The 27500-nt window shown below is 28.1% G+C and overlaps 4 protein-coding genes across 6 annotated transcripts; 3 read left to right on the top strand and 1 right to left on the bottom strand.

The window, feature by feature from the left end:
• Positions 1 to 54: 54 nt before the first annotated feature.
• On the bottom strand, positions 55 to 10624 carry LOC126836004 (endoribonuclease Dcr-1). 2 transcript variants are annotated; one of them, XM_050568941.1, is made up of 21 exons: positions 10413 to 10624; positions 9847 to 10067; positions 9616 to 9757; positions 9428 to 9556; positions 8475 to 9353; positions 7849 to 7982; positions 6919 to 7150; positions 6698 to 6849; positions 6201 to 6342; positions 5901 to 6137; positions 5118 to 5297; positions 4834 to 5047; positions 4462 to 4634; positions 4220 to 4404; positions 3903 to 4156; positions 2503 to 3846; positions 2100 to 2417; positions 1783 to 2003; positions 1551 to 1716; positions 1093 to 1168; positions 55 to 1013 (listed from the first exon to the last, which is right to left on the bottom strand). In XM_050568941.1, the coding sequence occupies exons 2-21, from the start codon at positions 10020 to 10022 to the stop codon at positions 863 to 865; spliced, it is 5505 nt and encodes a 1834-aa protein (XP_050424898.1). In that variant the 5' UTR covers positions 10023 to 10067; positions 10413 to 10624; the 3' UTR covers positions 55 to 862. The 2 variants fall into 2 exon arrangements, with proteins under 2 accessions (XP_050424898.1, XP_050424897.1); XM_050568940.1 differs by having other exon boundaries at positions 56 to 1013; positions 10154 to 10624.
• Positions 10625 to 11561: 937 nt separating this feature from the next.
• LOC126835648 (CWF19-like protein 1) lies at positions 11562 to 15091 on the top strand. The gene is made up of 12 exons (XM_050568377.1): positions 11562 to 11774; positions 11908 to 12080; positions 12146 to 12247; positions 12374 to 12588; positions 12652 to 12782; positions 12851 to 13140; positions 13202 to 13287; positions 13350 to 13465; positions 13560 to 13704; positions 13773 to 13948; positions 14674 to 14829; positions 14899 to 15091. Exons 1-11 carry the CDS (start codon positions 11752 to 11754, stop codon positions 14813 to 14815), a joined length of 1599 nt encoding a protein of 532 aa, XP_050424334.1. The 5' UTR covers positions 11562 to 11751; the 3' UTR covers positions 14816 to 14829; positions 14899 to 15091.
• A 1711-nt stretch (positions 15092 to 16802) lies between these two features.
• On the top strand, positions 16803 to 21101 carry LOC126835649 (gametocyte-specific factor 1-like). Of its 2 annotated transcripts, XM_050568378.1 has the most exons (6): positions 16815 to 17014; positions 18139 to 18304; positions 18375 to 18503; positions 19077 to 19223; positions 20160 to 20240; positions 20393 to 21101. In XM_050568378.1, exons 1-6 carry the CDS (start codon positions 17004 to 17006, stop codon positions 20495 to 20497), a joined length of 639 nt encoding a protein of 212 aa, XP_050424335.1. In that variant the 5' UTR covers positions 16815 to 17003; the 3' UTR covers positions 20498 to 21101. The 2 variants fall into 2 exon arrangements, with proteins under 2 accessions (XP_050424336.1, XP_050424335.1); XM_050568379.1 differs by lacking the exon at positions 20160 to 20240 and having other exon boundaries at positions 16803 to 17014.
• A 1844-nt stretch (positions 21102 to 22945) lies between these two features.
• LOC126835297 (uncharacterized) lies at positions 22946 to 26655 on the top strand. Its single transcript, XM_050567789.1, has one exon. It carries the CDS (start codon positions 23359 to 23361, stop codon positions 26254 to 26256), a length of 2898 nt encoding a protein of 965 aa, XP_050423746.1. The 5' UTR covers positions 22946 to 23358; the 3' UTR covers positions 26257 to 26655.
• Positions 26656 to 27500: the final 845 nt, after the last annotated feature.

Raw genomic sequence — 27500 nt, 5'->3', positions numbered from 1 at the left:
ATTACTATTATAACTTTTATAATAATATATATTTTTTTAATATAATGTGTATTTATACAAGTGTATGATGAGTTCACTATACAATAAAAATTAGGAAACTTTAAGTATCTGTGGTTTGCTATAAAACTACTATTACTACAATTAAAGCATTGAATACTTGCTACTAGATGATTACTGATATTGTTTTTATAATTAAAGTTTTAGGAAAATGTTAAATAATATCATTAAGGTAACTGAGATTTAAGTTCTCATAAAAATAAACCTGTGAAATACTGTACTTGGCAAAGAGTTCTCAAATCAACTAAATATGAAAAAATTAAGTGTTTAAAAAATTGCTTGCTGGTTTGTAAAATATAATCAAATAGTTATTGTTATATTGGGAACAGTAATGTAAGAAGTAGTTTCCATATTTCCTTGTCAATAAAAATAGGTATTGTTATATTACGTTTAGTAGCCTCAAGGACTTCATACATTAGTTTATAATTAGTCTGGTTTACCATACATATTAGGAATTCTTGAATATCTTTTAAAATGTATATTTTAAAGTTCAAAATTATTGCATAATCAACGCATTACCACACATGAATGCCTTCTGAAAAAAACTGTACCATTCCCTTCATAAATTCTTTATTTTAACACACTTTCTCTTTTATACATTCCAAATACAGTATTAAGTGATTAACAGTAGTGGCATACAATTATTTTTAGATACTATTTATAATGAAAAATAAATTTGTAAAAACTAATATTGTTTTAATCTTTAAGTGATATAAGTCTATACTTTTTGTTTACTTACATACTCAACATAATACTTAGGTAATTAAACAAAACAAATTAGGTAATTTTGTAGTACTTGTAAAGATTATTTCTTTTTCTTGAGATGTTTTAAAGCACATTTAGCAGCTGTGCATTTTGCAATCCTGTAATTTCGGCCTATACCTTTAAACTCGCCTTTTCCAAAAATTTCTACAATAACACGTACACGACGACCATCTGCTAACTTTTCAGGTTTGCTAAACAAAGTTGAGTTATGGCATAAACTTAAAATAATTTATATGTATTATGTAATCATTTTATTTTAAATTATATTACCTAAATTTTGCTGTTTCTGGTTCTAGTTCTAAAAGTTCTCGAATAGGTGATTTTGGCACATTAGTGCTAAATTGCTCTGCAAAGTAAATGACATTATTTTCACATTTTAAATTTGCATTTCAAATATAGTAGCCTTCGGAAAGCCCCAACAAAATCAATCAAAATATTAGGTTAAACAGCCCAACTTGCTTCTCTCGAAGTCCAAAGATAGTATTAGCTAACTGTTATAATTATACTGGGGCAACCAGTCATCTCTTCGCAGCTATATTTCTCTCAGTCTCTTTCCCCCCTTAACATTAAATAATAACATTTTTTTATTTCTACATTTTGATAAGCAAATTATAACAAACTTAATTTTTAAAATATAAAAATTTCAAAATTGTTCTCTTTAAAATAATTAGTATTTTTATGTGATTAAAAGCTGATAAATGGCTTATAAGTGTCTTTTTATTACTTACCCATTTCATTTTCCATAATTTTATGATACACATTCCAAACAGTATCTAAAGACATATCACTATCTAAATAAATAGCCCCAGCAACAGATTCAAAAACATCCCCTAAGGCTTTTGGAACTTCCACATCTTCAGCATCTTCACATTCATCTTCTCCCATGAAATAAAACTAAATCAAATATAGAATAACTTTTTTTTTAACAATTGAAATTTTTAAAAGTTTAAATATCTGTACTTCTTCATCAATTTTGTGCTCGTTTTCTTCTTGTATTGTAACAAATCTACAAACAACTTCAGACAATCCAGGTGATAAATGTTTGAAATATTTATGAAAACCATTACGAACAGCTAATGAAGCAAATATTGTATTATTTACTAATGCTGAACGAAGATCTGTCAAAGCACCAGGTGAATGCTGTCTTTTATCTTCATATAGATGTCTGGTTATTAAATAATCTAAAATATATTATGCATAATTATCTAATTTAATCATAGACTGTTGATTTTTTTAGAAAAATAATTAAGTTTAATATTATGTTAAATTTAATTTACCTAAAACTGCATCACCCAAAAATTCTAGGCGCTGATAACAATCAGTTAGACGATTAGGATAGTAAGAGGCATGAGTCATGGCTTGTAATAAATAGCTTCTATCTCGGAATCGGTATCTTAAGTGTTGTTCAAACAACTCAAAACCATCCATTAGTTTTTTTAACTCTCCTTCAGGATCCGAAACATTACGTAGTAAAGGTGAAGATGGACATTTAAGATAACCTAATGTCGAATCATTTTGAGTAGGTAAAACTTTAATGCCCAACCATGACATGAATAGTAGTGCTCCACGAGAACCACAAGATATCAAATAAGCACCTAAAATAATATATTATTTATTCTAAATATCTACTGTCAATACAACAGTTTAACATTTTAACTATTAACTATAATTACTGTTTACCAATTAAAGCTTCAACACAATCGGCAACACTTTTGTCTGGGATACTATGTTGAGTAACGAGGTTGTAAGGAACAAATATAGGAGTATTTGCTGGATTATCATTTGTGATTCCATCTTTAAACTGCCTGATGGCCTCGTCTATTTCCATATCTGTTGGATCTTTATAAGTAGGAAGGCTAATCATATTCCATAGGGAAGTGGGTACTCCAGCATCAATAAGAGCTTTCTCCAATTTATGTGGAACAAAATAACAAGGTGGTAACCAATTATCATGCGGTTCAAACTTAGTAGATATCATACGTTCTCCAAACATTTTCAATTTTCCCAAACGGTATAAATTTAAATTGCTAACTTGCTTTGATCTAAGATGACTTAACTTGCCTTCGTGAACATTATCATGTGTGCAATACAAGTAAGCAGTAATGGCATATTTTAAAAATGAATCTCCTATTGTTTCTAGACGTTCCAAATTAATACCGTCATTAGCATTTGACATAGTAAGTGCTTGAAGTAGAACACTAGGACTTGGTCCACAATGATTAAGTAAATCTGGCTGATAATCAAAACTAAACTTTTCTGTACTTGGTTTGTTTTCTAAAACAAAATTGTAATCGCTCATAATAAGTACCTTATCGTCAGTTTTTTCTTTTGCCTCTATGGTATTTGATAAAACATTTTTATCTGGAAGTCCATATCCAGTATCTGCATCCAATAACCATGGCAACTCTAAAAAAGGTGTCTTTTCTTGTGGTTTAATGTCTTTTAACTCACACTTAATAAGAATTTCTTCTTCTTTGTTAAAGAAAATAATTTCATCAATTTGATTATCATCTTGAGAAAAAATTTCATTTTTTTCAATAAGAACATCACTACTATCATTCCAAGACCATGTATGAGTTTCACCATTTTTAAATAAAGACAGTTTATTTGGTTTACATTCGTTTTCATCTACAGCTTCAGCTAAAAATGTATTTCTAAATTCTATGCGCAAACCACTTGAACGTACACCAGTTTCTTGAGCTCCATCATCTGAGTCAACATCGCTAAATATGCTTGAATCATTATCACTTTGCACCATCCAACTAGTTGGTGATGAATATCTTATTTCATTGGGATCATTTTCTATATCTTTCATTGCAAAACTAGCCATATCATTAGACCATGTACCAATATCCATCCAATTAGGATCGTCTGTCTTTGTTATTTTTTCTACTTCATCATTGATTTCAACTTCTTCGATATGTTTAACTATTTTTTTAATTCCACTACTTTCCTTTTGTTCTTTTCTTTTTTTTAATACTTCTTTCATTGTCCATCCAAAATCTAAAGGTTCCCATTGATGATCTATAAAAATTAAAATGTAAAAAATTATAATTATGTTAATAAAAAAATAGCCTTACCATATGATAGATGTAGGGATCCTAAAGATATATCTTTAGCCACAATGGTTCTAATTTCATCAGCTAATAATAGAGCATTTATGCGATACAATATGCATGGCAAAGAGACAGCTTTACGCCACATTGATGCTGGAAATAAATGAATTTTACAAAGTTCTGGGACTAGAATTTGTTTTTGACTCAAATTATCTCTCTTCGCTTTTTTAGTTGCTTCACTACTAGTAGGTAAAATTACACCTTTGCGATTCATATACCTAAATAAAATAGTTAAAGGTAATCAATGCAATTATATTTTTTAAATATGATAAACAGCAAACCTCGGTGTGAGAAAATTTAGTCTGGCTGAAGTATGATCCACATCCAAAAGAGGTTGATCAAGATTTTGTATTTTTAAATTATATTTGAGGTAATAATAATCCATAAATGTTTTATAGTTTTCTACTGAACCAGGAAAAGGGGATTTTGGTGTGAGATTAGTACATATTTCCGCTACATAAAAATACTAAAACAATTGTATATATTAACAATATGAAAGAAACATACACTTTAAAGATAATACCTGAGGTTGTTCTTGATTTCTATACCAAGGTGTAACAACTGCATCTTTTAAAACATCAAAGTCTGGTTGGAAATTTATTCGGTCTGTATCCGGTATAATTTCTAGTCTTTCATCTTTCCTTCTGTGCATTGAATCCAAAAATGTCCAATCAATATCTACATCGTCTTTTGCATCTAAAATTAAATATATTTAATATGATATAAGTATCAATGTATTATTTATATGTTGTAGATTATCCTATTAATATTATCATAGAATAGTTCAATTCTGAATTATATGCTTGTCATTTTATTATGTTCAAAAATTCAACTGATTTTTGTTAAATATTCTATTGTTTGATAGATAACTAATAATAAATACAAATTTATATACCTCTTATGGTAGGTACAATGTAATAACAATTGTGAGTAGTAGTTGGATCAAATGCAACATGACATTTTTGTAAGCGTAATACATTAGTAAAAGTATAATTTAAAAATGATGCTACATCATCCAGTTGTTGTTGTGTTAAATATAAATTTGTTTTGACCAACTTCAAACTTACATAGACTTCCCCACATCGAGTATAAATAGGAAATGATGGAATCTGTAAAAATATATTATTATCATGATTTTCCAATAAGAAACCAATGTTTAATGATGTCATTAAATCATACACTTGGAATATGCTTCAATGTAAGTATACCAAAACCATGAATGGATTCTTCAGGAGGATGAATTTTGCGACCCCTTGTATTTTGTTCTTCTGGCACAGGACAATTCATTTTTAATAAAATGGCATAAAAATAACAAGGTTTACCTTCAACCGGTCTACAATCATTTAATGCTTGAGCTATCTAAAAAACATTAAATTTTAATTCGAATGTAAAATAGCTAGTTAAGATGACGTTATACCCCCTATTTATTAAGGAGTTAGGTATAGGCAATTTTTTGTAAAATCTTAATTTAAAGGCTAAACTGTGATGTTTAATTATTAATTAAGTAATTTTGACTTTTTTTTGTTAGTTTATTTATTTTTCAAAATATCACAGCATCCTTGACAGCGATTTAAAAAAAAAATTTCATCTAAACTGGCTACGCATATTCTCTCTTATCAACTAAATAACAATCGTAGACAATTTTTTTTCTTACATATTTAAAATAATAAAAACTTTATCTAGGTTCTCTCGTTGGCTTTTTTTGATATTATTAACCCAACATTCATCATTTATATTTTAATTCTGATATTTTTTAAACTTTATTAATTGCTTGTATTTAAGGTAAAATTAAAGTTTTCCATAAAAACCGACGAGAGAACCTAATTAAAGTTTTCCTATTTTTAACGGTACCAACATTTTTATTGTACAACCAATTCGCTTTGACATTAAACGCTTTACCGTAAACCCCTTTTTTACGATTTTTTTTAAAGGGTATAACGTCCTCTTCAATGGTATACTTACTCTTTTATAGTAATATTGACGACGCTTGTTAGTTCCCGGTCGAGGCTCTTCAGTATCCCATGGTATCAAAGAATCTTCAGCATCTGGAGGTACTTCATCAGCATTGAAAAGAGCATGAAATGATTCTTTTGTTATAGGCTGAAGGGAGTCATCTAATTCACCTTTAACATGTAATAATCGGCAAACTTCTAATGCGGCTACTCTTTTAGCTAATGTTTCACTAGGCATTGGATGACCCTTTAAACATTAAATACCAGTTAAACAGTTATAGACTAGTATAACAATTTAACTATTACTTACATATATATCATGTTTAATAGGAGAGTTTATTGGAAGTTGAATAACACAAACATACATTGGTTGATTATCATAAATTGTACTGACAATATTCCAAACTGGAGATAATTTAGTAAATGTATCACTAGGTAATTTAGCACAGTATCTATAAAATTATAATTTTTTTAGTAACACATTTTCTAGAATTAATTTTTAATTTAACAAGGTCACATTGTGGAAGCCAGATCGAACAAAGGAGCCATGGGATGAAAAAGTTTGAATACCACTGATTTATGGAATTTCACATTATTTTTAAACTACGTGGACAGAATTTTGTTCAGTATATCAGCTAATTGGAACCTTACTGATTTAATTTAAATTGTAGTATAAAATAACACAATTTTAAATATATTATAAGTATAATACACAAATATGTATTTTATGTAGAATGTTCAATAAGGTGTTATTATACTAATGAATCCTTATAATAGTTGTTTAACAAATTTAAGATGTATTATTACCTGTTCACCAAACCTATTGCTGTGCCCATATCCACATAAGGTCCATCTTCAGTTTTACTTGGTTTAAAGGGTGCAACGCACCAGTTGAATTTATCAGCACAGCTTTCATTTTTAATATCGATGTCTTTTAGATTGCAATGACTCAATAACATCTTAAATGTATAATTATTATTAGTATTGTTATTATTCTACAGGCAAAATATATAAAACCTATTACTTACTTTATTTATGTTTTTGTATAATTTTAAACGAGCTAAAATATCAAATGTACTTTCCTCATTAAACAATAAAACATAATAAGCATCCATAGTTTTTGCTCTGCTTTTAGATTTTAAATATGATTTGTATGATTTAGGTGTATTATAGCTAATTACTAAATTGCATCTAGGTAAATCGATTCCTTCTTCTAGTATTTTAGTTCCAATTAGTACATTGCATTCTCTTTGACGAAATCTTTAATAAGAAAAAATGAATATAGATTTACATGATGATGCTATTAAACAAACATAAGATAGTAAATGAATCAATATTTTAAACCTTCCTAAACTATAAAAATAATTTAATTAAAATATTTTTGAAATATTAAGTCTTAAATATGGACTGAACTCTATGATACTACTCATGTATAAATACTATTAGTCAAGCTATTGTTAGACGGGGAGAATGTCATGAGTTCAAGTCCCAACCGGGTCGAAAACTTTTTCTGTGATCTTCTAATATTTACAATTATTATTGATAAAGGCATGTTGGTAAACAACAAGGTGTGTGACCAGAGGAAGATTTATGGTGCGGCAGTTTGTCATTACCTTCTGCACTGGGGGATGGTCATTTTTTACAAGCGTTTCGGGTTTTGAACTGCAGATAGTAAATAGGAGCACTGCTGCGTTAATTCTTTTGGCCACATTATAAAATTATACTATTATACAAAATATACATCACACAAATCAAATTAATTAAATTTTTCTTTGGATCTTATAGTAATATGAATATTAATTAACAAAATAAAAATATAGGCAAGGGATGAACATAGCTTTCAAATTAACTTGATGTCTCATTTGAACATCCAAAAAGAATGTTAAATTAGGGGTTTGGAACAAATACAAACCCTTTTCATTGTAATAAGAACTTGTGTTTACTAATTTTTGTATTACCTTCTGAGTGTTTCTTCTTGTTTTCTATGCTCAATTTCGAATTCCTTTGGCTCGGATATAGGATCTGCTTCTTTGTCTACGGTATATTGAGGCTGAAGCCAGCTGAATTCATCTTTATCGCTATTTTTTAGGTCCTTAAAGTAATAAAGAAAACTAAAGAAATGTACAATAATATTATAAATTTAAAACAGTACCTAAGATCAAATGTTAATAAACAATAATATTTTTAACAGTAACTTTCCAAATTATATGCAATAAATGCTTACTTTTAATTTATGAATTAAAATTATGAGTTTTTTTCAGAAACAATTTTTAAAATTATGCTACTATAAGGCAATGCTTCAAGGAGAAATTCATGTCCAAATTAATATGTACGAAAACTGGACATTGTACTACAAAATTTTAAAACAAAATATAAGAACCTGTCTTATTTGTTATAAAAAAGAATATGTTTTTAATATTTGGATAAAAAGTATAATGTATTACTATGTATTATACTGTTTTACATGAAGATAATATATATATATATATATTAAGTGTTTTAAAAAGTTCTGTAGGGAGGGGGGGGGGGGTGCTCCTAACGTTTGTATTTGATATTTCGACCCATAAATATATATTATACTTACAAGTAACAAATAATATATAATAGATGCTGTTATTTTGTCTTTTACAAGTATTAATGCACAAATTGTCTCTTCGCTAGAAACTCGTGGTCGTCCTTGCTTTTTATGAGTACCATATCGTCTTGCTAGTTTCCAGTTACGCCTAGTGGTTTTTACTTTATTGTCATTAGTATGATTAATTTGATTCTCCTTTTGTTCATTTGACCTTTTTGAGTTGTCTGTTTTATTATTCATTTTAGGTTTAAACTGTTTAAGAATACTAATCAAACGTAATACATGCGGGGAACTAAATTTTAATACTTTCTCTTTATTGCTGTAACCATGAAAAATGTCATCAAATGTTGATCTCACTTGAATTAACATAGTGGAAACAATACAAAGTAATATATAATGTCGTTCGTATGGCGTTTTAACTTTTAACTTTTCCACCTTATATAAAAGTGTTAAAGCTGCTTTATCTGCACAATAAGGCCCCATTGTTCTTAATACCTCTAGAAAATCTGCAATTACTTGTAAGGGTTCATTTTTAGGATCAGGAATTTGTTTTAATTCTTCATCAAACTCTTCATCGTCCCCATATATTGAAGCGGGTTCATACTTGTGGTAATTTAAAAAATCTGTTAAACTTTGTAAAATATCTGTTATTTGCTTATTAATTTCATCTTCGACTCTTAAAGCACATTCTACAAGAATTTCTATTGGTTTACAACATCGACGTAATATGGAAACAATGTCATTAGTAGTTTCTATGGACGAAAATAATTTATTTGACATATATGATAATTGACATTTTATATAAGCTGGATTGGCGTCAATTTCAAATAACGGATGAACAATTCCTAAAATTCGACAGTCTGTGTCTTGCTTTATAAAACTGCAAATCTAATTAAAAAGAAATTAAATGCATACAATTATTTTATCAAAAGTTAAATTGTTGAATTAAATAATATATTAACCTTAAAATAGGAACTGTTTTTATTGAGAATTCTATGACAGTTGTCAAATATGACTAAATTAAGACTTTCAAAATTTAAAATGTGGTCACAAAACAATTTTAGACAATTAGCCTCTGTTGTAATAATAACCTAAAAAAAAAATTGTTATTAATGAAGTTATCTAAAGTTAAAATATTGATAGTCCACACTTCATAGGCATCTAAATCCAAATATTGTAATGAACTTATTACTACAGGCTTTAAATCTGTTAAATTTTGAATACAGAACATATATCTTTCTATTTCTTCTTCATCTACAACTAGAAGAGTCCATTTTCTTTTTTCTGTCAGTCTAAAATAATTCAAAATGAATATTTATAGTGATCACATAATGTTAACTATGTAAAATTTATATATTAAAAATAAAATAATAATAAGTACCTATAAATTGTATATCTAAGTTCTTGAACAAGTTTCAATATCAAAAAAGCTTTATTAGTTACACCTCCAAATGATACAATTACATTTTTTTTCTTAGCTGAACTAAGAAGTTCAACAAGGTATTCTTGAGGAGTAAATGTTTTAGTATGAATGTTGTCACCAAATATCAACGCCATTGAAACTTACCATCAATATAATATCCTAGTGATGAATAAAAAAATCTGTTGGAAACAAATAAAAATAGATTACAATATAGAAGCACTGTTAGAATGTAAATACTATAATAGAAATTAGCTAGCTTGCTAACCAGCTAAATTGGATAAGCAGGGGCCGACATAGTCTAATCAAACATTTTGTTAAAGCCTCTAATAATTGTAGATTTTAGTTGTTAAATTAATTTTTTAAACTAGCATAAATAAATAAATTTAATAAATTGTCTTAATTAATAATATGTTGAATATTCGATATAATATGTAATGATGGGCAAAACTCAAAGTACACTAATAATAAAAATTCTATTCAAGTCCATTTAAAAAGTTGGATCTTTTAAAAAAGGTTCTTTTTACTTCAAAATAAAATTTAAAATCTGACAGACGACAGTTAATGTAAGTGTAAACCCAAAACTAAAACACGGCACAACAAAGTACTCAATAGAGAAACTAGACTGTACACTGTACAGTGTACTCAGTTCTGTAAACAGGGTACAGAATACAGATAACAATTAAAAGTTGAGAGCAGGGTGAGAGAGCACAGAAAAGTGTGTAAGTGGTGAGATACCGAGATTATTTTATAATGTTGATAACACGCCGCATTACCAGGGTTTGCCGCTTATCTCTTAGATGTATCACTTGGCCCTTGGGTGATCGACGAGTATGAAGTTAGCCACAAAGGAGCCAGCAATATTTGATAACAGAAAGTGTCATGGCGTTGGTGTATGTTGTGTTGCCAATACACTAAATATTCTAAGGGGCAGTCCATATATCCACGTACACCGACGATTATTATTATACGATATCGACCTAATTAATTAAAATATATTCTAATTATCGACAAAACAGTAAGAGTATATTATTTAACTTAAAAAAATGGCACTTTGGATTTTGCGGCCGCCGAACCCAACCCAGCAATAAAAAAGCGGCCGAACGCCGACCGAAACCGGCGGCAGTTATGTCAATTTTTGACAATGTTCCGGAAGAGGTCCCCTCAATTTGATTATTAAAATCGAAAGCTTACTAAAATGTCTAAAAATTCGTCTCTATGAAAAAAGTTGGCACCGGGGGTCTTGCGGCCACCAGAAGCCGCTGAACCCAACCCAGCAATAAAAAAACCGGCGGCAGTTATGTCTACTGGTTTTTTTAAACATACACCAACGCCATGACACTTTCTGTTATAAAATATTGCTGGCTCGTTTATGGCTAACTTCATACTCGATAATTAACACTATAATGTGATAAAGAGTGTAATCCGTTATCATTTATCTATATTTTACTACTATCATCATATTACCACAGAATACAAAAGTCAATTCTGTGATATTATCAATAACAACATTTAAAAACTAACTGTACTAACAATTAACTATATTATACTAGGACTCTTAACTTGTAATTTGTATCGATAGCTATAAAAAAAGTTAGTTTTTAATATCCGATCTTAGCCCGTTAACTTAACATTAACGTTTTTATTTAATTAAATTTAGTTAAAATTTATAATAATTTTACATCCATCAACTTTGAGTATATTTTATTAATAGTGTTCGACTAATGTGTAATCAGACTTAAAAAAAATTATAAAAATAAACATTTTAATCACTATTATAGATATATAGTATTTGTGTCTTAATTAATACAGCCATATTTTAGTTATTATTTTTAGAATAGGTAGTTAAGAGAAGTAAATCATATTATGGAAGACAAAAAATTAAAAATGTGAGTGTTAATAAAACAACATAAAATAATTTATAAGTTGAGGAATTTTGTATTGATTTTAACAATTGAAAATTAGTGTATTTGAAAAGAAGAAAATGTTTTTCTTATGTTTAAAAAAAGTAATTAATTACAGATTAGTTTGCTGTGGCGTAAAAGGACAATTTAGAGCATTTATTAATCATATTGAAGGACTATTTTCTAAAAAAGGATCATTTGATTACGTGTTTTGTATTGGAGATTTTTTTGGGGACGATGATTCAGACTCTAATAAAGAATGGGAACAATTTATAAACACAAACAAAATTGGTAATGACAAAATAATTGAATATCAGTTGTAATCTGAAAAATTATATTTACCACTCTATTTTTAGTTTCAGTTCCTGTGTATATATTAGGACCAAATAAGAAACAACATGAAAAGTATTATCACAATTTAAAAAATCAACAATTGGCTCCAAATATATATTACTTAGGTAGTATATAAATTATAATTATTAATTATTAAAATATATTGATATAAAATAATATGTTTTTAGGGTAGATTCTTAGTAAAATGTACAGTAAATTATTTTGCTACTATTTGCTTTTGCATTTTCCAGGTAAACATGGAGTTTTCACTACAACTGATGGATTAAAAATTGGTTATGTCAGTGGTATCCAAAGCAGTAGTAAATCAAATAATGAAGAATTCATGTTCAATTATGATTCTCTAGTACAATTTAAAGATTCATGTCATAGATCTGGTCATGTTCCTTTGGATATTTTGTTGACATCGCCTTGGCCAACTGATATTTGTAATAAAGAACGTGTAGAAGTTGGTTCAAGAATAATTTGTATTTATTGTATAATTTATAATATATATATTTATACTTATCAGGGGAGTATAAAGGACAATTTATTAGATAAGAATCTAGAAGCGCCATTGTTGTCATGGATTGCAGATAATTTAACTCCGCGCTATCATTTTGCAGGAATGCAAGGATTTTTTTATCAACGTAGTCCATACAAGTTAGTTTTACTTTTTTACTATGATTTTAAAAAACTTTTAATGTTAATTTATAATTTATTTATTGTAGAAATCATAATAGTAATGTCATAACACGGTTTGTTGGCATTGGTGATTATTATAAAAATAAGCACAGTAAGCAAAAATGGTTGTATGGTTTTGTCATATCACCTGGAAGTATACAACACAAAATGGATTATACTGTAACTGATTCTCCATACATAACTGATACATCCCAATATACCATTGGTTCTGCACCTAATATAAAGCAATACTTTTATAATACCGAATTAAACAAAAATTCTAATAACTTTGTACCTCACAAAAAAAGAAAATATGATGGACCTACATCACATAAAGGTTTATTTAGTTTATTTTTCAATTAAAACCAATTTATGAAAATAATATTATTGTTTTACAGCACTAGATATTGATGCACAATCGTGTTGGTTTTGTTTATCAAGTAAAAATGTTAGTAAACATATGATCATTTCTATCGGAAATTCGGTATGGTAAAAAATTTTCTTTTAATATAATTATTTATCTCTATAATTTGTGCTATAATTTAGGTATATATAGCTGCAGCTAAAGGTCCTTTAGTCGAGAACCATATATTATTGATACCTATTGAACATATTAAATCACTTGCAAATGTACCATCTGCTACAGAAACCGAGATTAATTTGTAATTCTCTACTGGCAAAAATTTAATTTATAACTATAATTGTTAATATTGATAGAAATATTATGTTATAATTTGTGTGTATGTGTGTGTGTAGGTTAAAAAGTTCGATAAATCAATATTTTGAAAGTATAAATCAAGCTGTAGTTTATTTTGAACGTAGTATTATGTCAGCTCATTTTCAGTTACAAGTAGTACCTGTTTCTATTGGAGTTGTTGATCGTCTAGAAAGTGCATTTAAAGTAATATTTTTGCATTTTTTATATTTGTATTTTAAAAAATTAATTATGTATTACATCAAATTCGGTAGAACAAATTTGAAGACCATAACTTGAATTTGGTGGAATTACCTCCAGCAGCTTCATTACAACAAATTGCTAAAAAAAGTAACGGGCAATACTTCTATTTGGAACTGCCAAATGGAAAACGTTTTTATCATTGTGCGGCCAAAAAAACGGATCAACGATTTCCTATACAAATTGCTAGGTAATCATTTTATTTTGTTTGCTATAGCATCATGTATGCTGTATTCTTATCATTTTTAATAATATAAATATTTACATTCGCTATTATATATGTTAGTTATTTTTGTGCATGTGCATTGTTATTTTTTTTTTTTTTTAATGGAAACCTCTATTATGTTATAGGTTTATGTGCTATGCTAACTGTAATTATTTAATATTAGCATTTATTTAGTAATTAGAGTACCTAGTGTTAATTGATTAGTTAGTTTTAATTGATGATAAAATTTAGTAGCTTAACTACAATCAAAAGGTTTCTATTAAAAAATATTGCAGTTAATGTTTTGTGTTTAAAAATAATTAGCTTAACAAATACGAGATTACTCATTAGTTAGAATGAGGACTGAGGAGGGCAAATGGCTGAATGGGTAAGGTAGCAGTTTGTTAGGTTTCATTGTCACTGGTTCAAGACTACGTTAAGCGATTTTGTTTGGTGGGTGGGAAACCTTCTAGTGAAAAGGAGCCACCATTTTTCCACTACAACAACCCGTCTCGAAAGCGTGTTAGTCAAGATACCATCTCATAATGGCAGCATTGGGCTTTCATAGCATGTTTCTTAGGCTGCTTAATGATGTTGTTTTGATACTAACAAAAGAGAAAGCTGCTTTATATATAAAATGATTGTGTTTAAATTTACAATAAATACATTTTTTTTAAGTCGCATCACTATAGTATTGTACTATATTTTAGAGAAGTATTGGCATCTTCAAAAATATTGAATGTTAAAGATCGTATCGATTGGAAAAAGTGCGAACAAACTGAAAACGAAGAGGCAAATGGAGTGATAAAATTTCGTAATTCATTTGCACAGTTTAATCCAATTAAAGATTAATGATTAGAAAATCTGTATGATGGCAATTTTTTTATTTTACACCTTATTTTAAATATAATTTACATATTTTTTTCACATTGTAGGACGAGTGGCTGAAATAAATAGTTCCAAAAGTTTTATTCAAATCAGCTTCTGATAAACAAACATTAAACAAGCAAGGAAGCACACACTTTTTGGTTGATTTTGATTTCCAGATTTGACTACAATAATTTAAGATCGATATTGTATAAAAAAAAATCACAATAAATATAATATGCAAATTTGTGATACTATATTAAAAATATATTTTTATTAATAAGTTAATAATTATTAAAACAACTAACATTTGGTAAATTATTAACAATTATAGTAATTCAATTATTAACTATTGAAATTTGTATGCCTATCAGTGTCTGAGGAACACTGTCATTTGCTAACCTAACTGCATTTGTTTAATTTTATCTCGCATATAATTTAACATTTTTTATAGAGCTACAGAAGTAATCTTTTTTAAGCGCAAATCCAAAATAGTGGTTTTTTTTAAGTGGTCAACACTTTCAACAGCTTGAATACGCTTATCACATTGTACTAATATCAAAGTTTTCAACTTGGTACTTAATAATTCAGTTAGTTTGAATTCAGCTATGACTTTTTTAAGCTTTTGAATCATGGGAATCACCATACTACTTGTTGTTCTTTTCATTATGTTAGCTTAAGTTTATTTCTTTTGCGGATAGCATTGGAGGAGCAGATGAATGCCAATGAACTATGTCATTTATAGTTCAACATAAAATAACAAAACTCATTAACATAATATAAAATGTAATAATACTTTTAACTGTTGTTATTAAAATGTTTAGCTTAGGAAGACTTAAAATCTAATTTTGAGTGACAAGGTTAGTTATATGAGTGAAATGTAAGAGAATGTTTCTTTCCAAACACTACTTCAATCGCTATTGACATAATATTGTTAGCTACCACAGCAACCACACTCTGTTTAGGTATACTCCAATCGGCACAAATTTCTATTCATTTGTTGAAAATATATTCCCCAGTGTACTTTTTAACCAAATTCGCAAATTCCTAATATTCTAGACCATATTGTATTGTTTTTAGTACCAATATAGCTTCTAGTCTGTATGTCCATAAGTCGGTTGTTAGGCGAAACAGTTTTCATTACATTTTTAAATCCTTTATCCTCTACAATACTTAATAGCTCCATGTCCTTACAAATTATGTATTTAATTTCATGAGTAATTTTTTTCAGATTTTCAACCACCATAGATGTAAGATATCATAAATTCAAACGACTAACTTATTGTTTTCTGGCACCGTTTTATTAAACGTCGCATTACTATAATTATCAAGTTTAGTATTTTCACTTTGGGAACACATTGTAGATGTGGATGCCACTGGATCATCTATAGTTAAGTTCTTCAACCAAAGTTCTAAAATGGGCAAAGTTTTAGTAAATAGTATCTAAGACATTTTGTGCTGGCTTTTTAAGTGACCACTAAGATGTGTAGTGTTGCCTAATAAAACATATTGCACAAATGCGCCTAATTGTGTAACAACTAATATAAAAAGTTTTTCAGCCGAGTCTGCAACCACGAAAGAGTATTTTCATGTCTCGTTGAAGTACCGAATAAATTTAGAGTAGTGGTGGAATTATAGACAATGATATAGTAACAAGCTAATATATTAAAACATCAAGTTTCTGGCTAATATTGTAGTGTTTAATATCTGGCTTAAAACAATTCATAGAGAATTTGGGCCCTTAAAATATTTTGAATTAATCATATAATTCTAATTTGAACGTTGAACGTACATTTTAATATGTATCATGGAGAAGTGACGTAGTATTTTTACTTTCTATGAAATTAGTACACAAAATGGCTGCTGCCCAGGTGACAACACTTTTCAAATTAAATACACGTTCCATATTATATTGAGTTCAGTGAACATGTTACAAGCAAATAATGCACGCTATCTATGAACAAAAAATATTGGGTTGTCGTGTTTAAAATGGTCAGGGACTATCTATGTATATACTATCTATGCTAGTGACTAGACAGATAACCCAAATTGTGCAAATTTATCTTTGACTTTAAAATTTACACTCTAAAGCCGTTAATCGTGATCATTTCCCTCTGGTCACTGTAAATAATTGTACAATTTTAGTTCTTTCTAAGATTATTTGAGTTTTACAATGGAGTCTATGTAAGTACCTACTTACTTAATAGAGTTTTATTGTAAAATATATTAGTGACTTTATTGTATGCATCTATGCCCTGCTCTGTAGTTGGCATTGGAATTCTTACGTGAACGTTTCCCGATTTTAGTTATGTTTAATATTTATGTAACAATAATCGGTGGTATTTCCCAGGCAAACCAAAATTAATAGTAAAATTTGACATAAATTTTATGAAGTTCTGATAATATTCTTAATGGTTAAAACCTAATACCTATAGAGTTTTATGAATTGTTTACATGCGTTATTTGAGTGTAGGTGGAAAGTTAGGTTACAAGGTTACAAGATATTAAACAAATTTTCTTTAAGGAGGGGAGGTTGGTTGAATTTTGAAAATAAGACTCCTTCATTTAAATTTATGAGAAGAATGTACACGGTTTGTTTCAATCATTGTTAGCCCTGTAATTTTTCTACAGTGGTATAGCAGATCAGATTAAAAACCCTTGGGCCCTTTTAATTAAACGGTTTAGCAGCAATACATGAAATTTTCTTTCAATATAATCCACTAGTTATATATGATTGAACTACAAGTTTAAAGTATTGACTCTTTCAGGTGCAGTAATATCATTTCAAAACAACCATTTTAAATTGGTGTTATCATTTCGTCCAGGGTTTTAATTAAAATAAAACCATTATAAACAAACATTCTAAAAAAAAAAAAATGTTTTAATATCAATTAGAAATAATCACTTTAATTTAATTAAATTTAAATCACTTTTTGTAGAAAACATCCATAAAATTAGAACATCAATAAAGTCATCTTTCATAAAAAATGTAGACAAATCGAAAATATTATATAATGTAAATAAGCATTAACCATTTGTATTAAGTATAAGACCTTAAACAAATGTAAGTTAGTTCCTTGATTTCTATTTATAATAATAATCTTTTATTATTTATGCTGTAACTTAAATAAGTGAAGCTAACAAAAACTTAAAAATAAATTATTGCCCTAGGTATAATTTATTAAAATGTTGCTTTATTAGTACATTTCTAATAATAGTAGATAATAAATTACTTCCAAATTAACTGTTGGTTTTGAAACAATAACTGTTACTATTTTGTGAAAACAAGTTATTCTTTTTTGCGCAAGGCTTATTTCGACGGAATCAATGATATACCATTGTCCATTTAACCCAGCTCATTGTATGCCGAAAAAGACAGTTCAAAAACACGTTGTAAGATGTCCAGATAGACCACTTAATTATGTGAATTGTATGTACAATATATTGCATGTTATGCATAAAGCTGAACAAGAAGTAATATTAAACACTTGATTATTAAAAACATATTAAAGAAAACACAATTATTATTGTTTTTACATTTTAGAAGCATGAAAGCGAGTGTCCAGATAGAACAATGATTGATCCATTTATTTTTCAATCGGCAGATATTCAGAGGCCAGTTCCGGTTTTAACTAACGTACCTGTATTGGAATATGAAGAAAGTTGGGAAAATGTAACTGAATGTCTAAATTTAATTTTAAATATCATTGTTTAACTGTTGTTATGTTAAAAAAAGGGTCTGGCAAAAACCTCCTGTATTTAGAGATGGCGCTGTGTGAGTTGTGGTGGTGGGATGTGGAGGGGGTATCGATTGATAGAAGAGCTATGGACAATTTTCAGGAAAGGCCATAGCTCTTTAGGTCATTTCCAGTGCAATGGCAGCCACTACCTGGGTGATTGCCACCTTAAGTTCCAAAGAAAAAAATCATAAGGTGATAAATCGGGTGACCTCCAGGCCAGGTGATGTCTCCTCGCAAAGAGAAGACGTTGAGCAAACAACTCTCAAAATTGCTAGTGAACGCTGCGAAGTGTGATCTGTGGCTCCGTCTTGTTGGAACCAGACTTCTTCCTCTTTATTGTTCTTAGCAAACAGGTTTAGGTAAAGTAAAAAAAATGGCATGCATACCACTATCAAACGATACTCCCTCCACCATTGTACTAGCTCCACAACAGTTGCACAGCGCCATCTCTAAATACGGGAGGTTTTTTTTGCCGGACATTAAAAAATAAATAACAATATTTTCAGCTGGAAGAATCCAATGTTTTAAAAACAATAAATTCAACTACAACTTCAATGAAAGCAATCCATGGGTTAACTAAATCTGAAAGAAAACAACATCGTGCACATTTGCATCAACATGAACAATTGAATAATAAATCTGTTCAACCAGATGTAAGTAAAATTATACAATTAATTATTTTTCATAACAACACAAAAGTTCGGAAAAGGTATACTATGAAGTAGTGAGAATAAAAGAGTAAATATGAGTGAAATTCTTTCAAAATTAATTTTTCCTTAAATTCTACAATAACAGTTATTTATAGTACAACTATAGATTGATATAACTTCATTTGCCCTCAGAAATGAATTGTATGATAAGTGTCTAAATCATGTAATAGTAAATCAATAAGGTATACAAGTGCACTTCTATCCATTTGCTACTAATTTTTTTTTAAGATTTTATTTCATTCCTTGGTCTCCCTGTTTGCATATGAAATGTATACTGTCACTTGGTCCAGCCCGTTGGCGACGCATTCCGGCTTCTGATAGCCCTAGCAGAGTGTATGAAAAGTTTTAACAATGTTATAGCGTTTATTTACGAAAATATTTTTTTATATATAATTGTACAATATTATAAAATTACCAAATATTTAGCTTTATTAGTATTTTCCAGATTATTCATTAGAGTATAAAGTTTAGGACGGCAGGAATGGTGAATTTTAATTTTTTTATCTATGCACATTACTCAATCGGTTTTCATTTCCTGTCCTAAATTTTAAACTTTAATAACATTAAAAGAAATGATCCAAAACTAGTAATTGACCAGTCAACATTTTCAGTAAATTATTCTTAATTTAAAAAGTTAGTTGAATAATATATGTTATCTTTAAAGTTTCAAAAGTTTAATATAGCTCTGGAAAATACTAAAAGATACTTAGTAATTTTATAACGTTGTAAAATAACAAAAAGAAAAATGTTTCAAAAAGAAATACTATAAAATTGTTATTACTTTCTGAAAAAAGAGTCTTACCTATTATATGTTATATGCTATAAATATTTTATAAATATTATACATTTTTTAATTTATAATATTTATAATTAATTTAGACAAATATTAAAGAAGGATCTTCTACAGTTAAACCAGGTACATCTGGCCAAAACCAACAAAAATACAATCAAAAACTAAATGTATGTTACAATTATATTTAATTTATAATTTATCTTAAATGTACAATTATTGTCTTTACTTATGTTTACAAAATATGTGATACAATATTTTTTTTTACATAAATATTAATATTTTATTATTTATTTATCACCTTGAATTTTAATTGTTATAGTCTATGACTTCTTCAATGAATATGATGAAAGTGGAGCCAATAAATCAGAAAAAACCAAATGAAAACAAAAAAATGTTCATCGGCCAAGTACCAGATTATAAATGAAAATGGTTTTCCTTCATCAATTATATGCTTCATGTTACATACAAAATAAGGAATTATAATGTTACTAAAATAGTTAAGGCACCATTTTTGAAAAAAATTTTTCTATTTATATTTCTACTTAAGCTATCAATAAGCTAAAATGTGAGCATATTAATTAAACAAGCAAGGTAGATGTAAATAATATTATTTAATTGAAAACAATTGTTTTTCAATTTATGATTGTAATAAAATATGTTAAACTTTATAATTAGCCAATATGGAAAACAAGTACTATTTAAACAGTACATTTTGTTAATTTTTATTACCTATTAACTAACCTTTTTTTTTAATAAAAGGAATATAAATATAACGTATTCATTTTAAAATAATAATGTGTAATGATAAACAGTAAGTGGCTTACCTAATATATATGACCAATTGTTTTAATGATAGGGGAGGATAAGGTAAATTTAAATATGGGGTACATTTGAATAATATTGATAGAGTTAATTTCACTGTGCTGAAAATATCGAGAGAAAAAAATTAAACAGTCACACTGTTTGAAGTATAGTGTTATCAGCGGATTTTATCTGATTATGTCATAATAAATATTTATTGTTATGTATTGGATTTTGTTTAAGTTATTCAAAAAAATAAAACGTTATAACACAGGAAAAGTTCTTCTCTATTTACTTCAAAAATTTTGTAATTCTACTACGAGTACAAATCAAAAATCTTTGCCCCACGAGCTTAAGGGCCAAACTATATAAGTGTAGTGACGCCCTCTCAATTTTTTATACATTAGAATTATATAATATAGGTAATATTTTACTTTTAATATTTTGCTCGAAACAAACAGAACCTTATGGAAAATGTCAGTAATTATTATCATAGTCCGATAGGCGGAATTAAAATTTTACATTTGAGTGTACTATTTCATTTATGACTTTTTTTTGTTGTCAGTTTTTTGTATAAAAAAATGTTAAGCATTATGCATTTTTGTTAAACTTAAAATATAAATTTGTCCATACTTCTTTATTCAAAATTAAAAAAAAACAACTAATGATCTTATTGACTCCTCTTTTCGAACTTTGAGTTAAAGTCGCCCATTATAATAGTCATGTCATGTCAACTACCTATAATATACGTTACCATATAAGTTTTAAAAATTAATAGAGCTCTGGATAATACTAAAATACTTTTATAATGTTGTAAAATTACATAAACAAACTTTTTTCTAAAAGAAAAACTACAAAATTGTGATTACTTAAGTTGTATTGAAGTATTGAATGTCTTGAGTTAAATAAATCATTCTGTACATGGATTAATTTTTAAAAAATCGACCCGCGGAATAAACAGTGTGACTACGTAATAAACAGTACAACGACTGACATCTGTGATAAAATGGGAATTTTCTATAGCTGGTCCTAACTTTACCTAAACTGCTGTGAAAACAATAATGTTGTCCGACACTTTTCAACTGTCTCTGTCTTATCTATTTTATGGTCTAGGCACAGAATAGACTAACCATCCATGTAAAAACTTAGAAAAGTCTTTTAGCTTCGATGCAAAGCGAGAAGGTATTCGAGATTGGTTTTACTCTGAAGTGGGCTTTTTTTTTTTTGATTAATTTATTTACACGATTTAGAATTTAACATGTATACAGTTTTTAAATAAAGCTATGGTCTCGGGAAAAAAATTAAAAAATAGAAAATTAAGTATAATTAATCATTTGTAGTATTGTAAAGTTCATTTAAATGATTATAAATAATTAAATAATAATAACAATAATAATAATAAGTAAAAAATTAAATAATTTGTATATATTTTAATAATAATAATAATAAGTAAAAAATTAAATAATTGTAAATAATTTGTATATGCTTTATTATTATTTAATATTTATATATTATATTTTAATAAATATAAATGTATTAATAATCAACTTGTTTTTTTGAAGAATAATTTCAGAGGCCGCCCTAGGCAAAGCTGGATGGACACGTTGAAAATAGATCTGGTAAAGGCTGCACCAGGAACAGAGCTAGAAGAGAGTGAAAATATGCTGTAAAAGCTTTAGAAAAAAAACTCAAGGTACTAGTAACTAGGTAATATTTCTATTAATATGTGTTTAGCTGTGGTTTTGTAGTTTAAGAGATTAAACCATTGTTAATTATCTCTCTAATTATGGATTAACCCTTCACTGAACAATGTTTCACACATGGAACAATTAAGAATTTAGCGTTTTCAGCTAAACTAAAACTCATGACGATTTTATTTTTTTAAGTAGTATTAAGTAAGTTACATTACAGTAAGTACATTCTGTTATTTTTATCGTATTATTTTTTGTGTTTAAGGGATTATTTAAATATTTTATTACTTTACTAAATATATAATAAATTAACTATAACAGATTTTATTTTTTTTGCTATACGGGTATCGTAAAATAATGTGTAGTCTGTATATAATACATTTAGAGTTCATATAAAATTATTGTACGGTACAAAGAATTATGTACAATATTTTTTCCCCTTGATTTGGTGGTTGCACTGAGCGTAGCCGATACCAAATTACCGTACTCCCGTAAGAGCCCGTGTAATTTCTTATCAGTGTCTATTCTGTGTTTTTGTTATCTACCTGCTACTAACCAGTCTATGATTTGATATTTGATAATAATTTGAATTTGAATTTTTGAATGTAATCGGTAACGATCCATATTCTATAGTCAATATACTAATTTATATTTGATGGTAACATATGACGAATAAATGATCATCGCTTATCGCCAATAGGTTTTAATTTTTAAATACATATGGTATTAAAGTAAAAATGTTTCATAGTTTTGTTTAAAATTATACTTAAGTATTTCATTAATAATATCAACCATGAACAGAGCTATAATTAAACTGTTTGAAAAATCGGGTAATGTTGGATCGCAGTCTAACTTATTAAAAATACTTAAAGATAAATTCGTTGCTGCTACTTGGACCGAGTTTGTTGGACCATTTTTAGATGCAATCGTATCTGTCATTATGTTGGAAGCTAACGTACATTGTACAGTAGTGAACAACATGATTAAGTTTGCTGCTAATGGAGTGTCCATTTTGGCTGAATATTCCTCAAGAGACGGGCGTAGTGGTTTGCATTTAATATCGGAAATATTTCGTCTTTGTCGTAAGTATGGTAATGCTAATAATAAAAACATCAGGTGGCGCTTCTGCTTATTTCTCAATCATTTGTTGAGTTATATGTCTGCCGGTGCTGTATTATCTGTGGAGCTGTGTGATGTCGCAACTCTTCTCTTATTAGACCGATTGCAAGATAAAAAACCTGAAATTAGAGCACAAGCAGCTCATGCTCTACATAGATTGCAAATGCCAGATAATCCTAAATGCCCAATTGTTGAAAAATTCATGTTTCATATGACAACTGATCCCAGTGCTGAAGTAAGATCTGCTATTGTAAAAGAAATTGCCTTGTTTAATAATGTGATTAGTGAGATGCTTAAAAGTACATTAAATGATATTAGTGATAATGTAAGAAAAGAAGCTTATAACCGTTTATTAACATATCCATGTCAAAGTCTGTCATCAAAACAAAGGCAGATAATATTAGAAAAGGGCCTAGAAGATAAAAATGAAAATATTAAGTCTTTGGTGAGAAAACGGTTATTGGATTACTGGTTGGAATCATGTGGTAACGATTTTGTTGTATTTTTAAAAAAGTTAGGCGTAGATAATGCACAAATATGTGAAAAAACATTAAATATCATGTTCGAGTCTTACTATGACAGTCAGATATTAGATATAATGGAAGAATTCTTAAATACTGATACAAGAATGATAAACTATGAAAGTTTAACTGTCGAAAAGATTTTTTTGTGGAAGTGTGTTGCCAAGTATTTGACCATTGAAAAAAAAATTGAGTTAGCTCGAAATAAAGGTCATATTGACGATAACTATATTGATGTATTGCTACCAGATTTAGCCAAGTTTTCAGACTACGTTCGTGAGTACCATTTTACTTATAGTTCTAAAGATGACAAAGAATTTGTTTTGGTACAGTTGTTAGATATGGCTAGAACATTTGCTATTGATGACTTTGGAGCTGCGAGTTTAAATAAATTGTGTTGTGATTTGATATTAGATGAACAAACAGAGGTGGCTCCTATAAAACCTATAGCCAAATTATTAGACTTTACATTTAAAAATGGCAGTGATGTCTTAATTTATGTAAAAGAAATTTTAAATGAAATTCAAAGTCAAACAATTGACATTCACTTATTAATTGATAAAGTTGGCAAAAAAGAGGCATTAGAAAAACAGTTATTGTCAAAAATGAGCAGTCTTGAAGAATTGCTTGAAAATGAACCTCCGTCATCAAGTAATGCTCAATTATTAATCGGTAAAATAAAAAAAATGAAGAAGGATTATAAAGAAATAAATGTATTACCTGAAGAAATGTTATTGGTTGATAAGACAATAAAATATTTACTTAAAGGATTGGAGTTGGTGTTTCAAGTACAACAATTACTGAAAGTCAGTTTTGAACTTTCATTATTAACCGATATCATTCAAAATATTGTCGTAGGGTTTTTAGAATGTTCAAAAGTCGATATTAGAATGGCAGCAATACGAGCTTTATCTCCATATTTGTTAGCCAATAATCCAAATGCTGCAAAACAACATATTTCTACTTTATGTTCAGAAATTTCAAATCCTTTAACAGATCGGCGTCTTGTATTTAAAATAATGTTTGAACTTTTCTTACGATATGATCTGAAGACTTTTGACATGAAAGAAAATTTAGATACTGATGAAGTGTATGATGACGTTTTTTATATAGACAACGTCCTACCTCTTTTAGCAAGTTGCATTGACTATGATGTGGATGATAATAGTTTTAAATCGGTTGTAGTTAAAGGATTTTGTAATTTATTAATTTTTGAAAAAGTCAGATCTATTAATTTGCTCTCAAAGCTTTTAATCATATGGTTTAAACGTATGACTCGTGAATCATTTAATGTATCCAATGATCTAGTACAGTTTTTTACGTCATATGTGTTTTACATTCGTTCAAGCAGTAGTACATTGGCAAAGTGTTATGTACCAGTATTTAAAGAGATTAATGAACACAACTTAACAACAGAATTGGGCATTAACCCAGAAGAAGTGAACTCAACTTTGATAAATATTACCAGAGGACTAATGTTTAAAAATGAAAAAATGGCAATTAACGCTCATAGTGAATTGGCTTCCTACATATTAGATTACTTATTGGAAGATCAACCATACACTGCCATGTTGGTCGATACCTTATATAAGTTAGAACTGGATTTTGACAGTGACAAAGAGCTGACCAATAAATTAAGTATAAAAGTAAATCGTTTAATTAAGCTACTAAAACGAAACGATGATAGAAGCTATAATAAATATTTGAAAAAAATAAGACAAAAATTTGATCAAATTTTGAAAAAAGATACAATGAGGGACAAACAGACAATTCTACAAAGCGTGGAAGTTGATAGTACTGAAACTCAAAAAGCAACAAACGATCAAGTTTTGACTGAATCTCAAATGCAACCTTCAACTAGTTCTCAAAATCTTGAAATAGTCGAACCACACAGTGATTTATTTTCACAAGAACGAATGTCCCAAACACAGAGTAGTGATGATGAAGATAGTGTTGAAGCATTTACTAAACTAGATGCAATGAAACGTATGTCGGAGGTATTTAAGAGAAGTTTTAAAGCTCAAGATGAACCTGTTTCAGATAGCGATTAAAATCATTTACAATAAAAATGTAAATAATTATTAAGACATTTATGGAAATAATTCTAAAAACAAAGTATGTGAAACAATATTTTGTTTGTAATATTATTTAAATTTTAATAAAAACAGTGAGTTTATGTTATGTTCAATTTTAATTAGGTGTGTAGGATACAACCACAAAACATCCTGACCTACAACCCTGTTAGCTTACTTTAACATGTAACAGTGATTTAAGTTTAATTATGTATTATCTGTGAAGAATGAATATATTATAATAATATTATCTATGAATTATTTATTATTAACAAAAATATTTTTGAAGAAGGCAATTTTTATATTTCGTACGTGTTTTTTGGAATTGTAAGATTTTTAAGTGAAAAATTTTAATTATTTTAGTCTTAAATTTGTAAATATGAGGTTCTACTTAATAGTATTATCTGAAGTTTTCTTTTATTATAAATATAGACTTTTTATACTGAAAATAATTGTTTATTTCTTTATGGCATAGTACAAGCACATAAGTTGTCAAAACTGTGAGATTAATTTGAGAATATGTATTAATAATGATAATTTATGAAATTGTTATATTTAATATGATATATTTACATTTATTTTAGAAAAAAAAATGTTAAACAAGGTATGCTGCATACGTGTTGATATTTTAACTGTATAATTAAGTGTGAACTAGAAAGTAGAAAATGAGGGGGAAGTCATGTGAACAATAGCCACTTGAGTATAAACAAATATTTACTAAAAGGTTTGTAAAATTAACTTTTAGAAGCACTAAATTAATAAATTTAATTATAATACACTATTTATTCTTGTGTCACACAATATTTATTCAAAACTTTTTATCATGATTCCCATTAACAGTGGTTTAGATTTTAGATGTTACCAAACTTAATAATGTTAAAAAAACTAGGTATTCATGTAATACCCTTTTCCCCCAGTATTTTTATAACCGTTTGCCGCATTAATCAGTGATAAAAAGAAAATGAAAATGCTGAAATAGACGTGTGGCATGTCTAGAAGTGAAATAGAATAAGGAACGAGTATATTATATAATATAAAAGTAGTATGGTAATAGCGCAAATAGCAGGAAATACAAGTGCGAATATTCAAAGATTGATTGGTTTGATCGTGTTGAACAAATGGAAGAGAACCTAACCATTTTTAAAAAAATAACATGCATTTATAATAATAATATAATTTTCTTTATATGAATTTATTATAAAATATTAAACTTCATTTAGGTA

Source organism: Adelges cooleyi, unplaced genomic scaffold, assembly GCF_023614345.1.
Source record: "Adelges cooleyi isolate 19-005CV unplaced genomic scaffold, UGA_ACOO_1.1 ACOO_flye_CR_arks_rails_tigmint_CR_PRNA_23, whole genome shotgun sequence".
NCBI classification, from domain to species: domain Eukaryota; kingdom Metazoa; phylum Arthropoda; class Insecta; order Hemiptera; family Adelgidae; genus Adelges; species Adelges cooleyi.
The sequence above is the reverse complement of the archived record's forward strand: the minus strand, read 5'-3'. Positions and strand labels throughout refer to the sequence as shown.

Excerpts from the sequence above, each read along its gene's own strand:
- LOC126836004 (XM_050568941.1), bottom strand. The coding sequence starts at position 10,022 with ATGGCGTTGATATTTGGTGACAACATTCATACTAAAACATTTACTCCT. Across the intron at positions 9,758-9,846 it reads CTTAGATATACAATTTATAG|ACTGACAGAAAAAAGAAAAT; the intron begins GTACTTATTATT and ends GAATTATTTTAG. Across the intron at positions 2,418-2,502 it reads TTGTGTTGAAGCTTTAATTG|GTGCTTATTTGATATCTTGT; the intron begins GTAAACAGTAAT and ends ATATTATTTTAG.
- LOC126835648 (XM_050568377.1), top strand. The coding sequence starts at position 11,752 with ATGGAAGACAAAAAATTAAAAAT. Across the intron at positions 12,081-12,145 it reads TATAAACACAAACAAAATTG|TTTCAGTTCCTGTGTATATA; the intron begins GTAATGACAAAA and ends CTCTATTTTTAG. Across the intron at positions 12,589-12,651 it reads GTAATAAAGAACGTGTAGAA|GGGAGTATAAAGGACAATTT; the intron begins GTTGGTTCAAGA and ends TATACTTATCAG.
- LOC126835649 (XM_050568378.1), top strand. Across the intron at positions 18,305-18,374 it reads TGCATAAAGCTGAACAAGAA|AAGCATGAAAGCGAGTGTCC; the intron begins GTAATATTAAAC and ends TTTACATTTTAG. Across the intron at positions 20,241-20,392 it reads AATACAATCAAAAACTAAAT|TCTATGACTTCTTCAATGAA; the intron begins GTATGTTACAAT and ends TAATTGTTATAG.
- LOC126835297 (XM_050567789.1), top strand. The coding sequence starts at position 23,359 with ATGAACAGAGCTATAATTAAACTGTTTGAAAAATCGGGTAATGTTGGA.